The sequence below is a fragment of the Ptychodera flava genome, chromosome 15 (assembly GCF_041260155.1).
Source record: "Ptychodera flava strain L36383 chromosome 15, AS_Pfla_20210202, whole genome shotgun sequence".
NCBI classification, from domain to species: Eukaryota; Metazoa; Hemichordata; class Enteropneusta; family Ptychoderidae; genus Ptychodera; species Ptychodera flava.
In genome coordinates this window covers 20,640,312-20,657,384 of record NC_091942.1, presented here as the reverse complement: position 1 = coordinate 20,657,384, position 17,073 = coordinate 20,640,312, and the positions used below count along the sequence as shown (strand labels likewise).

The window sequence follows — 17,073 nt, the reverse complement described above, 5'->3', positions numbered from 1 at the left end:
GTTCAAACTTTGCACGGTGACCCTCGGTTTTTATTAGTGATTTGGTAAGAGAATGGCAGAAGGCTTCATTTTGGAAAGTTTGGGCAAAAGTTTAAGTTTTGAGGCGCACACTACCTTAAACATTCGTTGCTCAGGCAAAGGTCGGCATAAAGGCAATACAATAGTATTCAAGACTCACATCCTGCCAAAAATTGAGTAAAACTCCAGCTGAAAACATTCCAATAGACTGTCAACAGTCTCTCGTGCCTTCTTTGCCTAAAATACTGACGCAGTAACTGTAGGTGCTTCACGCTCTTTAGTCATGATCTTTCTGAAAAATGTAAAGTGAAACATTGACTCTACGTTCATAATCCTGATAAGACAAAACCATTTAAGCTCCCATTTTGTTAAGATAATCAAGAATACTATCAAATTCTGTTAATGTTACAAAATAAATGGGAGGGTCATTCACCATAAATATACCATAGACGGAGTGCTTGACTGAGGCTGAACGATCTCGTTCTGTCTCAATGGACAGAACCGATGAGCTGAAATGCAGTAATGGCATCATGATTCAAATGACTAAGTAAATATACCGTTTTGAAAAGAAACATTGCTTTCATTCATTCATTCATTCATTCATTCATTCATTCATTCAAACTCCTTCTCTTTTGGTCAAATAGTTCATTAAAGTGTTCATTAGATACACTAATCGTGAAAATTGAGTACTGTCTCTTGGAACTTTTAACAAAAAGTTCTCCTGGCTAACAAAATAACAAAAAAACCAAACAGACAAACTAGGACATGCACCTTGAAGATGAACTCTTTTGCTTATGAAAATTTTACAGTATCAATATTTTTTTCATTGTACAAAAAATAGAGTCAATAGGAGACATTGATAGCTGCTCAAGATTGTAAATAGCCATAAATAATACCAAATGTGTGCTGTGATTGACAGCAAGGTTAGCTTGGACAGTAGTGCCCTCTACGGTCACAACTTAGAAACAGCCAAAATGACACTTTCACAGCCTATGACGCGTATGACGTATGTATCCAAGCTTGGACGCTATCAGCGGACGAGCTGCCCACTATTTCATTTTATTAATGAATAATTTGAACATTTCAGTTTGTACAGAATATGCATATTCAAAAACAACTTCACGCATAACACAGATTAAGTAAGGGCTCTCAACAGCCTATCACATGGCGTAGCTGTCAACAGCAGTGACGTACAGTATGACTCCTGGAAAAAACCTTGTCAACCACACTAACAAAGACCCTCTAACGGACTCAACATCAGAGACATTTTCTGAAGAATTTTAACATCATCTTCCCTAGGAATACCTTGTTTCTTAAATGTATCGACATCAAATAACAAACTAAAAGCTTCGTTACGTCAGTCTAGCACTCATTTTGAAGAACAAGTTTTTCAGCAGTAGCAGACAAACCTTGTAACCTTCCCAAGCAACTGTTTGCAAGCAGCTAAATATTGGTATTAACCGACTTTACAGTTGCAAAGCAAGAGTCAAGCTACCTGATTGGCTAAAGGAAGGGTTTATACTCTCAACTAAAAGACTCAGTGAGGTAATTGGTGAATTAAAAACTGAAACTTAAAATTTGATTGGTTGTGCAACTAAATTCTCACCTTCACAACATGGTTAACTCTCACTAGTTTTGATATTCAACAGTTGTATTTGTCATATGATGCTGAGGTTGCAAACAGTATGCCGTGTATTTGTAGCCAGACACTGGAACTCTCGGGGGGCTAATAATCATATTTTGCGCAATCACAAATCACATCACTTTGCATGGTAATCATTTCCCATCACGCACCAATGGATGGTGTTCGTAACCCCTGAAAGTCAAAAGTACTACAAAATACAAATTTGCACAAACTTGAAATGCATGGTGCTGCCAGTATGGCAGATGCTACATGACATCTTTACAATATACTTATACCCTACACAAAGTAGACAATGACAAAATGATCCTGGGTGCCTCTCTGACATAAAGAAGTTAAACTCAGCTTAATTATAATGAAATGGTCCTCTTACTGATTTGATTGGATTTGTAACACAATCATATAAATCTGTATGACATTTTGTAAGTTCACCATTGTATACTTTGAGAATTGAACCCTGGGAGTACTCCCCTAAAAGGTGTATTGGTATGTGCTGTCCGAAGGGTCCTTTTTTCATGAAAACATTCCTGAACATGGGTAATGTATCCTCCAAAATAAACCCTTAATATGGGTCAGTAATAAGGAAATACCCCCATAATTCTAACCCCCTCCTCCACTTCCAATTTGTCAAGAAAATCCCTAGTATTGGTCCAATGGGTCATATTTTGGAATACTCATGGGTAGCTATTTTCAACTTGGACGGCACCCCCCCCCCACCTAATAAAAACATGGAGACTACCCCTCCCCTCCCATACCCCAACCCCTTCCTGAATTCAACAAGAGTGTGGCACGTATTTGCAGCGTTCACATCTCTATCACATACCAACACACAAACATGGACAAATACACATACACATGCAGGACACACAACTACTGCATACACACTCGTAAGCAACCGAGTGCCAAAATTGGAAAGTCACAGCCTCCTGTTGTCTGTTCTATAAAAATACCGCACATTTTGATCCGAGTGAAGCCAAGTCAACACACTATGTTGGGTTGGTTTTTACCATAGCAAAAGAAGTAGTTTTTAGTGGAAATAATACAAGAATGAGACAGGGAGAAGAGTTTGAAAAAGGATTCTATTGAATAACAGGTCTCAAAATCTCTACAATCGGGACTTATTCTGTGAGTTCACGTTTACAATGACATCCACATTGAGAAACTATAAAATTACAATTCAAAATGATTTCTTTAAAAACAAGTAACATCAAAAGTTGAGCATTAAGCTCTCAGATATGGACAAATTTAACATGACAGGTACTTGGTTTCCACATATGGAAAAAGCATTTCTATGGGGAGGATACAGGACGATAGTGGGGACTGAAATTTGTCACAAAAAAGATCCAATTTAACCTGACATCAGTGGTCAATACTGTTGAGAATTGATCAAGCATGCTTCTTGATTAGATTATTGAACGCTGATACACTGCACCGAGCATAGCAATGATCAGCACATGTCCCTTAGGCATAGTCTTGAAATATCATAATGTGTCAAATTGCCAACGCTGATGACAAAATGAAATTGACGAATTTAGATGGGCTTGAGCATCATGCTTGTGACACATGTGACTTTGCAAGACTTTTCTATAGACTGCACAGCAACCACGTGTCAGATTTTTTGCCAATCTAACTATAAAGGGCAATGCTTGGCACAGACATGTCTCAAAAGGCTGACCACAGACTCAAATGTAAGATTCTTGTCGATTGAACTGTAGAGGGCGATGTTGGGAAGAACTTGAGTGTCTTCAGCAAGAGAATGACAGAAAATGGACATTGGATCAACTACTTGGATCCCCATTTGAAAGATGATGCACAAAAAAAGGAACTTTCGTTGAGGCTGGTTTTCTTTTATAGCTTTGTATATCTGGGTCAGATTGAACTATGATGTGATCATGCACTATGATTTCAAAGTGACTCGTAAGGCTTGTCAGGGAATACAGGGTATGGAACTCACATTTTTCACATTTTCTTTTACACCTCCTGTACACAGATTCTGTTTCTCAGTAGTGAAGGCTTGAGAACCATTTCTAACCCTTGTCCCACAAGGCTTGTCACTTGCCCATCTGTCGTCAAGTCAGTAAAAAGCAGTATTGAGCCAGAACTTACACACAATTTTCACCTGCTCACAGGTTGCAACAGCTTTAGTCAGTACAAAGCATGTTTACAGTATATCTGTTTTCAGAAGCCTTCAGATGTTCAAGTTTTTGTTAAAAATGCACCATATGGGAACATGTTATGCCACATTATTTTAACCAACTTGACCTGACGATGACATATGAACTTGGCAGGATAAGGGTTACATGTGATTCTAGCAACAGTGACCCTCCAGGAACTCCCTAAAGCTATGGACAGTATACATACTACATGCACGGCCCTGCCCCTTTAAATTTCACATCTGTGGAAGCCCTCTAGGAGCAAGGTCCTATGGTCCTATATTTCACAGAAACCCACAGTGCATGAATGCTCGAACTTTTTCTGATTGTCCTGACCACAAAAGCTAAAGCTAAACCCCAACCAGCCCTGCTACAGTTCCCCTTTACGTGCAACATTTTAATCTAAAACAAGGACTGTAGAAAATACCCGGCAGCTGGCAAAACCAACCAGATGTCAGCTAAAATTTGCCTGCTGTGAAAGTTATTACAGCACTGCAGTTTTTTAAAAATTCATGGGGATTTTGCACAAATGTAATTTGCCGACACACTGCTTGTAGCAGCCTATACTGTTAGTTTTGCCAGCTGTAACCAAAATTTGCTACATCCCCGTAAAAAATCTATTTAGCTTACAATAACTTCGTGAAAATCAAACTGAGGTATAGTAACTGGGATGTCCACAACAGCGATATGAAAAAATTCATGATTACCGTAGCTGCTTCTTATCTAAACTTTATAATTACTATTGTCTCAAAATAGAAATACTGTAGAGATGAATATTTCTGGAAATGTTTGAAGCAAAAGCACGATGGAATTCACCAATTCCACGGTATAGAATAACTTAGGCTAGCTGTAAAGCAAATGATAGCTTGGTTTTATGTCCAGAGTATGAAAATATTACTCCAGTACACGATGAGAAAATTACATGATCACATGCACATAGGTTCATCCTATGTAAAATGACGTAGGTCAACCTATTTGTATATGACCTGAACTTGTACTTGATGGCAATATCTGATGCAAAGTTATTATAGGGACTTAACACGTCTCCAGTTTTCTAGTCTACCTTCTAGCTCTTGTAAGAATAAAGTAGCATACTAGAATGAAAGTACATGCTGCCTCTGGTTTTTCCACTGAGTGATCGACAACACCATCATAACCCCGGTGATGTCACAGTGGTCTTGCCCGAAAGATAGTTGATCAGTGGATTAATCTTAAAAGAAAACAGCTACGCTGAGAGGAAGCTTTGTATCTTAAAAAAGTTTTTTGCTTTCAATTCAACAAAGTAGGAATTGTTTACCACGGTGCAATGTACCTTTATAATGGTAAGAAGTCAGTGTTATGAACTTTCATTACATTTTGAGTACAAGAATTTTTTTGCGAATTTCCTTTCGCCGATTGCAGCACAGCAGGCCATAATGATGAGCATAACAAATGTATGACCTTATACATTGTGTTTTTGTTTGTGTGAAGTCATTAAATATTTGAGTTTTCAGCCTTTTTTGTAAACTCTCGGAAACAGGAAATTTTTTTATTGATGACTCGTTAAAATAGCAATTAAGTAAAACAATCATATTAATGAAGGACATATAAGGCGTTAAGGTCATGCAACAAATGTCAAGAAAATGGCTTCAAGAAGCTGTATCCTTCAAATGAAGAAAGCTGCTGTGCAGTGACATTTCTAGAACCCTTTGACCTCAAACTGTTCAGAGATTCACCTTTGATCCCAGGCACTGGCACATGTTTTGTGTATTGATGTAGGACTGATGAAAAACAATTTTTGGGAAATCCTAAATCTTATACGAAAGAGTTCAGAAATCAGAGTTCAGAAATCATTAAAGTTCAAAGACACACCATGCTTGTTTCATAAGGCGCTTTAAATAAAATTCTTTGTTTGCCGTCCTCGTGCTGGTAGGTTTCCAGAATAAATTAAGAAAACAAACACAGCGTTAACACTATTACAAACAAAAATATTATTTTTCCAAAAGAAACCAAATAAAAATTGAGCTAATGTTAATACATTGTGTTTTTTCTCTGTGTTTGTTTTTTCCCTGGCTGGCTGGTAGGTTTTTCAAAAATCCAAGGACGGCAAACGAAGAATTTTATTTAAATGGCCTAATTAAGTAGTACTGGAAACTCTCGGCATTTGACTAGATCACCTGTCTATGCACATACAACGTAGCATGTTTGGTGTCACCAGTCAAGTATTCACCAATGAACCAAACAGGATGTCACACAAAATTTCTGAGCTCTTTCAGTGACTTTCGGAATTTCTGAAAAAAATATGTTTTTTATAAAATCAATACGTGAACTGATAGAAGCAAATGACACAAGCTGGGAAAATTGTTCTTACACCACAGAATACTCTGTGTACCAGAGACATGTGTTGCCTAACAGGGGAAATACAACCTTACTGTGTATATCTCCGTACACACATTATCTGAAAAGTTGACTACGTGTTAGTCCATCCAATACCAGCTTATTGTCTTCAAGTACAGTCCGGAAATTGAGTACTTTCATACAGGTTTTCAAAAAGACCTGGAGCAATGACAGATGTTGGATATATTCAAATCAAGGGCATAAACAATGTAGTTGCTACATGGCAACTGTAACCGGGTAGCTTTAAACAAAAGAATGTTTCTAATCAAACGTAAGAGGGCAGTGTCCTGTGAGCTTGTCACTACAACTTGACAGTGAAAGTGACTGGCCTCGCTGGTGCACCACTGACAGGTGTACTTTTGAAGAGTGCCCTTTGGATGAGAGATGGGTCTATATCTGGTCCTGGTCCCTTCTTGCCAATTTCTTGCTTCACTCTGCATTGGAAAAAGAATATGAAGTTGAACAATATGAAAATCACTGTTGCTACATATCTTTATGCAATAATAATAAAAGAAACTTAGTCCCGTTTATTTTAAAATCCAAAATTTGTTTTACAAGTTAATTTTATCTAACTAATACAATTATATTATTAGGGAGGTTGTCCTGAAATTGACAGTACCAGTTGTTGCACTGTATTTTTCTTGTGCTGTGGCAAAAATCAGACAAACTTTCTTTCTGCACAGATACATACTGTAATTTAATGTGTATGGTGTACTTTCCCACTATCACATGCTTTTACCACCCAACTCTTTCGCTATCATCAGTTCTCGTAAATTTGTGAGGACAATTGCAACTGTGAAGAAACAAATTTGTAGTAAACTTTGATACAATTGTCTGGACCAAGTGTTGTTTGATAAAACACTTGTCAATATGTGATCGTTTTCATTTGAACCGCAAACAACAAGATTAATTGCTACACATATGGATTAATGAAACTGATGAAACATTTTGTTTTTGGAGAAGAGAAGTAATCTCACTGTTGTAAAATGAAAGAGTAGAATTTAATAGATCACCTGAATTCCACAAGAAATTTAATTAAGGTGAATGCACCATGGGGACAGGTATTCAGGCTCTAAAACTTTTGCAATCCTGTTTTGGTCTACCACTTGTGGGGGGGGGGGGCACATTTTGAACCTCTTGAAGTTTGTAAAGTTTTCACATGCTTATTTTTGTGAAAATCGACAATTTAATTTTTCCCATAGAGTTAACACAGGGCTGGCAGCTGTTTTGAATTTCAAGTGTCAGCAAATATTCAGTAATTTGTTTCTCTAGCAGCAAATTTTGCATGGTGATCCCCCAATTTTATTCTCGATTTCAAAAGGGAATGGGTTAAAGTTTGCTTACAGAAAGTTAGAGCAAAAAGGCCTGAACTACCTTAACACAGAAATGCTAGGCATCTTTCATCATTAATCTTTGATAGATTCCATGTAAGTTTGCCATGAACCCATCCATGATTACCACTACTATGATATCCACTCACCTGGATGCCAGCAATGAAGCTGACGACACCGGCCTGGACGACACTGTGGCTGGTGATGTCCCTATGGATTCTAGCTTACACTGCATTGGTTGGCCGTCCAGCTCTCTGTTGTTATAGGCTTTGAAGGCTTCGCACGCATCCTCGTGTCGCACGAACACGACCTCTGCTGTACCCTGCTTCAAGAGCCGCGCCCTCTTCAGTGCACCCACCGCGCCAAACAATTCCTGCAATGACAGGCAAACTCTTCATGCTTCTTGAAAAAAGTCCACAAAAGTCATGACAATGGTATGACAGTCTTGGTAATACATGCATGCCACTGTGTACAAGTGTAGCTATGTGTACGTATGAACATGTCTGCATCCAGAACACAATGTTTCAGCATAATTATTTTGGCCATGAGTAGTTATGGACAGAAGTGCTATTTGCTTATCTATCATCTGTATGTGTACATGCTAGTGTAATTAGTTATCAGATGAAGGTAAATGACATACATGTACATAATATTGGATGTAAGGCCAGTGGACATCTAAATGCTCAAACGTAAACATGTTAATAGAATGTGTTTATCCATGTGTGTATGAATAAATACGATATTGTGCATGGTGGTCTTTCAGGTTTATTATAAACCTGATTTATAAACCTGATTGAAGCCCATCCATACACTCAAGGTCACTAAAATTTCAAGGAATTTCAACAACTTTCCAAAATACCATTTTCAAGGTATCACTTTTACATCATTACATTTAACATAACATTTTTACAATACAACAACAGATCATCTTGTCACTTTTCAAAATTCTAGGTGACTCATCATTTTCCAGGACTTAATTTCATCTTCAAGGATTCTTCAAGGAGCTTTAAAATTCATGGACTTTCAAGGAGCGTACAGACCCTGTTTATCTTTTGGAATTTTTTAATTTGAAAGTGGGATCTCCAGATTCATGAAAGACTCTTGTATTGGGAAAGCTAAAATCAAAACAGAGATAACGGGTTGCATTTTACTCTTAGAGCAGTGTTTTCATTAGAAGCCGGCAGCCGGCGAAATTGTACGTCTGTGACAGCACTTTCGCCGGCTGTAATTTGGGGGAAAATATTATAAAATGGTTAATACTTCACAAATTATGACCATCGACTGAGTGACAAAAGTACACGACGTTTGGGCTTGGTGCGACAAACGAGCCAAAAAAGGACGAACGTGCACACGTATAGTAGGCCAGGCTCCGTACGCATAGTGTACAACTTGGGCTATGTATACATACAACGTCTTTTTACGCGAGGTCAGACTAGGTCAGTGTACTGTTCTAATATCTTATATCATTGAGTGAAAGTACGCCTGTCCTCTGTAAGCGGCAATATCATTGGGTATATTTCCCTGACCTCATTAATATTCTGCTACGAGTCAAAACAATAGCGACGGGCCATAGGAAAGCGTGTAGCTGTCAGCGATCACGTTTTGATGTGGTAATGAGCCGAGTGCAGCCGTCCAATGAATGTATCAATATAATTTTTTCAGTATTTTGGTGAGGTGTTCTTCAGAGAGCGAAATCAAAATCATGCATCGCCAACATGTTGTATTACGTGCGCTAAGTACGCGTACGCGACTATGACGCCAGAGCAAGGGATTTGTTTATAGCAGTAGCACTGTTCTAGAAAGTAGAATTACGTGATCAACCATCTACGTTAAAATGCTAAAATCCTGAGAGTGGTCAGTTATGAACTCGCGGTTGTGGTTGCAATTCGATATTTTACCCCCGAAAACGGTAATTTGGCGTTGTACAAAATTTTGAGAAATATTGTACGTCTCAGGGCTGGCTTTTCACGTATATTTCTTGTGATTTCAACTCAAAGGAAAGTGGAATGGGCACGCTCTACTGTATCTGTCGCCTGCTCTAAATTTAGCACGCGATCCATGCTTTCATGTACATTTGTAGGTAAATGGCCCGATCATGAAACCTTTCAATGCTGGAAAAAGTGTCTGAATTTTATCGACTAAGTTTTGAATCTAGTAATAAATAACGTGTTTTGCCCCGCGTGAACTCTGTTAATTTTCTCTGTAAAAAATATCCAATTTTGTAGCATTTGCAGACGGTAGGCAAATTTATAATATATGTAAATATTATTCACGTAGTTCATTAGATACATCACAGCCAGCTGGAGACTTCCCCTCATTTGTTTTGGTGGCGATGCAATGTTTTTCTTTTTTGCTATTGATACATGTACTAGTGCGTGACTGCTGGGGGAAAAGAAAGCAACACAATATTTTTCAGGACTTGTGTATTTTCTTTGACACAGCATATGCTTATGGAAAAAAGAGAATATTTTTCTTTCACAAGTTTCAGTGTACTGCACTTAAAAGGTCAGTCATAGAGGTAGGAAGCCCATTATAGTTGTTACTGATACTGCAAACACTTTTCTATTGTCATTTTGTTGCATCTAACTGAAATGTGTATTCACAAACTTTTTAGAGGCCTTTTGTGAACTGCAGGTGAAAAATAAAAAACAAACTCCAATGCCAACCCTGAGGCTGTACGTCAAGTTGTTTTACTGCTAGAGCAGCTAACTTTTTTGTTTCATTGAATTGGTAAATAAAGGGGTTGTATCTCACACTTTTCATCACTTTGAGTTTCTGCATTGACATCATTGTGCATACTGAGTGTAATTATTATGCAAGTATTCCCTGTATTCTTGATATCAAAAAAGTAAAAACTGACTTTGTCCCTTTAAACTGAAAGAGAAAAGGAACTACTTACCTGGGATTTTCTAATGACTCCTGTATAATTTAGTGTGACATGTTTTAATATGAACAACATATTCTTTTAATTGAAATGTAAATTCGATACTACATTCAGTTTGGCATTAATCACAAAAAAGTTTTTCGCCAAATTCATGGAATATCTGCCAGTAGTTGTAGTACTCTTTATTGAATATAACAAAAGTTACTGTTGCTTCCCTGTATTCTAGTACAGTGTAATATCAACACATAGGATGATAACTTAGGGCACTGACCATCTCTGTAACTGTTTGTGTTCTCATGGAAAATGTCATCAGACAGTGACACAGTGAAGAAAGGACAAACAAAACAAATGATATGAGTAAGATGGTACATTGTTTCTACTTAACACAAAAAACCACAACAGTTTTTGTTTTTAAAATACAGACTTTTTTACACTGGATAAATTGCTGTTCAAAATACCTTGCCAATGTTATGCTGCCGCCGCCGCGACACGACGTCCCCACCCCAACCTCGGCTTCCTTCTCCACCTATAATTTACATTTCTCCGCCTGGGCAAATTTCTACTGAAAACCCTGTAGAGTCCAAAGATCCTTTGTACGAGCATATAAATCGCTATACTTACCTCAATATCTTCTTCTGTGACAGTTGGATGTAGGTTGGTAATGTGCATCCTGGTACCTTGTAAGGGACTGATACCACTCCCTGTGGCTGTTAGTAACTGAAAAAAGAAATTTGAATTTTGTATTAATTCTAATTTCTGATCGTAACTCACTCAATTACAACAGAGAATGCAAAAGACAAGACACAAACCAAAACACACAATGAATAGGAAAAAGTATGCATTGTAATGAAATTAAGAGAACTAATTCATAAATAAATGTTTACAGTATCTCATCTTTTTGTAATTACATATTCTTTTGAGCAACCTCTTTCACTACTTTGCAAAATAACAAAAATCTTAGAGTAAATCACATACATATGAACCCTGACACAAGGCACTTACTGTAATAATACTATTTAAACAGGAAGTGCTTTGAGCATTGACTGTACCTCATTTGCTCTTGGCTTTGGTGCTGCCACTGGTTTCTGTAATATTCTCGTTATTTTTTGAGGTGGCGGTTCATAAGAAAACTGTTGATATTCGGCTTTTTCTTCAAAGAACTCATCGAATTCTTCTGGGTTGTCTTCTTCCACTTCTTCAACAAACCCTCGACCAAGGATAAATGTACTGTACTGTGGTGTTGATGATAGACTCTGTGCTGGGCTTTGCTTTCTCTGCAAGCCATAGCAGAACAAAAATTTGCAATGTATTTACATGCAACCTACAAAAGTATATGCACTCACAAATATCAGAATGACTCACTGATATACCAAGTGTTTTCAACAGCTTGTAAAAACCGAGGTATGGCTAATTTTACATATTCTTTTGTTGTGGAAATGTGTTTTTGCATGTGGAAATTAACATATGAATGGAAACCTCAAATCCCTTTGCAGAGAAGTATTTTTTAACTACTGTAAATGGACACGTAGGGTGCTGTCCTAAAAATGCAAAATGTCACCCTCACAGTGTAACAACCATACAGATAATATCTAGTAAATATAAGTCTCTGTTTAACTTATTCACGAGATTGAGGGTTTTCTTGCGACTGCGCAATTGCGCAAATTGCACATTTCAAGCCATTGTCTGCCCTTAAAAAGTTACTGACAGCGCGGAAACTGCGCATAAAACACAGCAAGCAAAGAGTCCAATATATTACTGTGTACAAAGCACACAGTGTAGAGACCTGTGCATTTACTGTTGTTTCTCATGATACTCTCTCTGAATGACAAAATATCACCTGTCATTCAGCTTTGGTGACGTGCATGACATGGTATGCATTGAAAAGTAACAGCCAACGACGTAGTTGCGGTTCTGTCTCCATGGATACGAGTACAATTAGATGTTCATATTTTGATAGTAATAAAGTTTGAAAGCAGAACTTCAAATACTGTATCTATGATTGAATTATGGAAAATTACAGCGTTAGCATAGTGACTGCCCCCTAAATTACCAAGCCTGCCTCCTTATTTTGATGAATGGGGCACAAAGTGCCCCTTTCAATGAACATGCCGAGAAAACACTGGAGATTCTAAGGTACACTTTCACTGTTTGCAATGGGTTAAGTTGTACTATGTACATGGAAACAGAGTGAAAGTGTGAATGTGTACATACAAATTTAAAAGTGGAAACTGGAGGCTTAGGCTGATGAATACATGATTGACACAGGACTGGTTAACCATATCTTTATGCCTGCTAACTCACATGAGTTCTTCATTCCGTGATTCCATTTAAATACTTCCAGAAACTTCTCATCAACCCACAGCCAAATTTGATTATATTGGGAAAACTCTCGTACATGAATGCCATATCATACTGGCTCACATAGAATAATGATCCACATGTACATACACGTACCTTTCTGGCCATGTCATTGACAGTTGTAATTTTCAAGTCACCACTGTTGGTAGTGACTTTGTTACTGAGTCTTTTCACAACAGACTGGGCATTGTTGACTTCAAGCACTGTTGCCTGTGGATTCTGTATCGTCACCTTTGGTGTGCCAGCCTACCGGAGAAGAAAAAACCAAGTATGATGGTTAGAAATGCAGAAGCTACAAAAACTACTTCTCAAAAGATTGTTTTATCAAAACCACTGGCTTTAAAACACTTGAAAGGTCACATTTGTGATTTGATAAAATACCTTCGTAACTAATTTCGTGAGGTAATATTGTGGTGAAAAAAGGTTACTAAGTAAAATCTTGTCGATGGTATGAGAGATGAACGATATGAATTATTGTTCCATTATTACACCTCACTCATTCAGCGTGCACTGCCATTGGTTAAACACGACTCACGTGACATGTAAAAGAACGTGATGATGCCCTCTGCGAATGTGATGATGCCCTCTGCATTTGATATTACATGGATGACGGCATTTTACGTACTGCGCATCCTTTCTGCGCAAAACAAATTGTCGTTCGCTTGTTGTACTTTGCAGTCGGCAACTTATGGCTGCGAAACGTCATGCAGAGCTGTCACCGGCACAGTTAGACGATATTTTGATGCAAGTAAACAGCAAACGAACAAAAATGGCAACAAGGAATGCAATTTCTGTGTTCAGCGACTATGCAAGCAACAAATTTGGATACGCCGCCGAGGAGATCTGCAAACTTTAGCGGCAACCCTAGACTCGGCACTGACAACATTTTACGCGGAGGTCCGGACTCAGAAGGCAAACTGTACTCGAAGAAGTCATTGTGTTTTTGTTTCTTTGCATGTTTGCTTGTTCGGTGTAATAAAAATAATAACATATGAGAGCTAGGGCAATATCACGATTTTTTGCCTGCCCTCAGGCTGGTGGTCATGATCGAAATATTGATGATGCCCTTGCCTACAGCTCGGGCATCATCAATCATGACCACCATCCCTTGGGCAGGCAATAAATCGTGATATTGCCCTAGCTCTCATGTGTTATTATTTAAATAATTCATGAAGAGCAGTGGTCATTGAGGCAGAATTCTCCTTTAAGAATAGGGACAGATATTCAGACTCAGAATTCTTTGCTGATCTACCCCGTGTGGGGTCTCATTTTAAAACTTGGAGTTTGAATAATTTACACTGTTTTAAACTTTCGAAAATCGGCTAATTTTGTTTCCCGATAGACACATGGCGGTAATTTTGAATTTCAAATATCCGTAAATACTACCGGTAGGTAATGTGTTTATCTAGTAATATACTTTGCAAGGTGATCCCTGATTTTTATTCTTGATTTGGTAAGAGTATGGTTGGAAATTCTATTAAGGAAAGTTTAAATAAAAGTGTAAGTCTTTCACTTTCAAGGCACATACTACCTAAATGGTCAAAAACATAAGTGACAAAGAAATAACATTTTATGAACATTTTAGTCTTCATTTGAAACAATCAGGGCTTGAACAGGCTTTTTCCTCAACAAAAACCTGAAACAACCACTAGAGTCCATAGCACTGTTCTCTTACGTTAATTATTCAGCTTCCAGTAATGTTATCTTTGGACCACCTTAGCAATTTCAAACCCACCTTGGCAATTTCAAACCAAATGATAGTTTTTGCTACAACACTACCTCACAGACATATCATGTATGTGTCATGCTAGCTTGCACTCAGTAATGCATGCCTTTTAGTGTCATGACAAAGCTGCACTTACTGCTGCAAAAAAAACTTGTTACGTGTTATTCAGTAGTATCTATAACTTATGCTATGTTTAAATGTATGCACTTGTCCATACATGTGTATCTGTGTTTAATGTATACATGTGAAGACAAACCACAGGTATTCATACTCACATCCATATTGATTGTACCTCCTTGCTGAGTCTGATCAGTTTGATCTTCCACATTTCTTTTGGCATTTAACTTTAACCTGGCATCTGTCTTTCTTGCTTTTTGGTTCAGCCTTTCCCTGGCATCAGTCCTTCTCATATTTTGCAAAATCCTCTGCCTAGCATCTGTCATGCCAATTTTTTGTCTGGCGTCTGCTATTCTGACCTGTCCGTACTGCTGGGGACCAGGTCTGCCTCTTGGGGCAAATGTTCTGGTGACAAGGTTCCGTGACGGTACATTGTAGTTTACATTTTGAGGTTGCCCTCTCCCCCTCCCTCGACCTCTCCCCCTTCCTCTTCCGATTCCCCTGAAAATCAAGAACAGATAAAGATGATTCACTTTGCTTCAAAAGAGATGAGGTAACTATCACAGAAAGTACAGGAGCTATGAATATCGTATTTGGCAACAAGGTTCCCTGACAGTACAATGCTGTTCATATTATTAGGTAATGCCCTCTCCCCTCTTAACCTCTCCCCTTCCTCTTTCAAATCCCCCTAAAATCAAGAATTGATAAAGATGATTCAATTTGCTGCAAAGGAAACATAGTAACTAACACAAAAAGTGAGCTATCCACATCATATTTGACAAAAACAAGAACTGACCATTTTTTTAGTATATCATATTATCTCCACCTAAACTCCATTGCCAACATGTTGCACACTTCCGTTGATGTCAACACGAGCTTGCATAAAGCCAAAAGCTTAAATGTTCACAATGCAGAACCAGTACAAATGATTCGAATTTCCTTGAGTTTTAATGTCATATATTGTCAAGCATGCTGAAGCATTTTTGCAACATGTTAACTGATATAGAAATTCATGATGAAACATTTGTGGTTGTCAACGCTTAAAATTAGAGTTGGACGGCATTAAAGGTGATGTATATCGTTACTAGTTTGTAGTTTATATTACCATTGCAATATTACTATTCTATGCATGGCAGTAGTGCTGTTTGCTCATAGCACTGATCAGGTTTGTTATTAGATTCAGCTTCATGTGCAATACATCAGACACTGATGCTTGAAATGCGGACAAATTTTGTCAGTGTTGCAGCTTATAGTCTCAGCTGTGTCAATATGTAGTGAAGTGTATGTTGTTGTAATATTAGCTGTCGCCTTAAGTTGTATTTTTGCTGTTCTTGAATGAGTAACTCCAAAAGTGTATTCTAAATATGCGGAAAAAATATTTCTGTTAACATATTAATGAAAGAACAATGACGTAATTTGCGAAAAGCCCTTTTATAGTAATAAAAACAGTGAACCCTATCAGAAAAAGCAGGTTTGGGAGGGGGTCTCAAGGAAGTCTTTCCAGCACAAGAATAAAAGGTGCAACTGGATACAAATATTTTGATACAAATTGTGAAAGGTTTCCTTGGGCATCTGGTTTGTACGCTGGCTCCATCCCTCACCATGGGATAAAAAGATGCCCTAACAAAGGAGGTAGTCCCTTCCTACCTCCTTGCCTTCACTCTGATGACTTTCTGAGTCTCTACTACTGTTTACAATTATCTTTATCCTTACCGTCGTTCCCAATGTACTAAATATTAGAGGGGAGGGAGATACTATAAGTCACAGTGTCTACTTTCACATCTGAGCTAATTTTATTATTCGGCCCATCTCTGCCTTGAGGTGATACATCAGTCATTACATAACAACTACGCCAAAATTGACCTCAGCCATATGCATATCGATATATTCATTACCTGACAGTTTGTTCTTGCGCGTCATTATTGTCTGCCAAAAAAGAATTCCAAGACACTGAATTTTGTTGTATAAGGACCTATATATAAAGGTCCATGGTCGTACGTAGCAAAATGAGTAACTTTCGGTTTCGAGGACGGAAGCTATACTGTGTACTGTGTAGTGATGAAAACGGGGTATGGATATCTGCAGAGGGGCTGTCACTGCCCCGGCTTTAATTTTTGTGTGTGCACGTGCGATATCTAAACGCACCAATCTCTGTATACTTGCTCATTCGACGACTGAAATACAGTGATTGCACCGTTTAGCTTACCTTCCACGACCGCCAGACCACTTCAGTTGACGACGAGCTATGACTTCGTCCAAAGAAAAGTCCGCCATTTTGATGCTGAATTGATTGTTAGCTTCCACAAACTTTACTCCAAAACATTTAATCATCTTTTTATCGATTTCTGCTCGATTTCATTTCATCTATTCAATTTCTGGCATATTTAACAGACCTGTAAAAAATTTAGCCAATGTTTTTTTCAAATAGGACAAAAAGCGCTCCTAAATTCCGATGATTTATACGCTTC

At 38.0% G+C, this 17,073-nt stretch overlaps 1 protein-coding gene across 1 annotated transcript; it reads right to left on the bottom strand.

The window, feature by feature from the left end:
* Positions 1–2,720: 2,720 nt before the first annotated feature.
* On the bottom strand, positions 2,721–16,903 carry LOC139151492 (polymerase delta-interacting protein 3-like). Its single transcript, XM_070724326.1, has 7 exons — positions 16,812–16,903; positions 14,764–15,106; positions 12,859–13,008; positions 11,454–11,678; positions 11,026–11,121; positions 7,670–7,893; positions 2,721–6,623 (listed from the first exon to the last, which is right to left on the bottom strand). Exons 1-7 carry the CDS (start codon positions 16,877–16,879, stop codon positions 6,491–6,493), a joined length of 1,239 nt encoding a protein of 412 aa, XP_070580427.1. The 5' UTR covers positions 16,880–16,903; the 3' UTR covers positions 2,721–6,490.
* Between the last annotated feature and the right edge of the window lie 170 nt (positions 16,904–17,073).

Coding starts and splice junctions, on each gene's coding strand:
- LOC139151492 (XM_070724326.1), bottom strand. CDS start 16,879: ATGGCGGACTTTTCTTTGGACGAAGTCATAGCTCGTCGTCAACTGAAG. Junction 15,107..16,811: donor TGGTCTGGCGGTCGTGGAAG/GTAAGCTAAACG, acceptor CTTGATTTTCAG/GGGAATCGGAAGAGGAAGGG. Junction 11,122..11,453: donor CAAAGCCAAGAGCAAATGAG/GTACAGTCAATG, acceptor TTCTTTTTTCAG/TTACTAACAGCCACAGGGAG.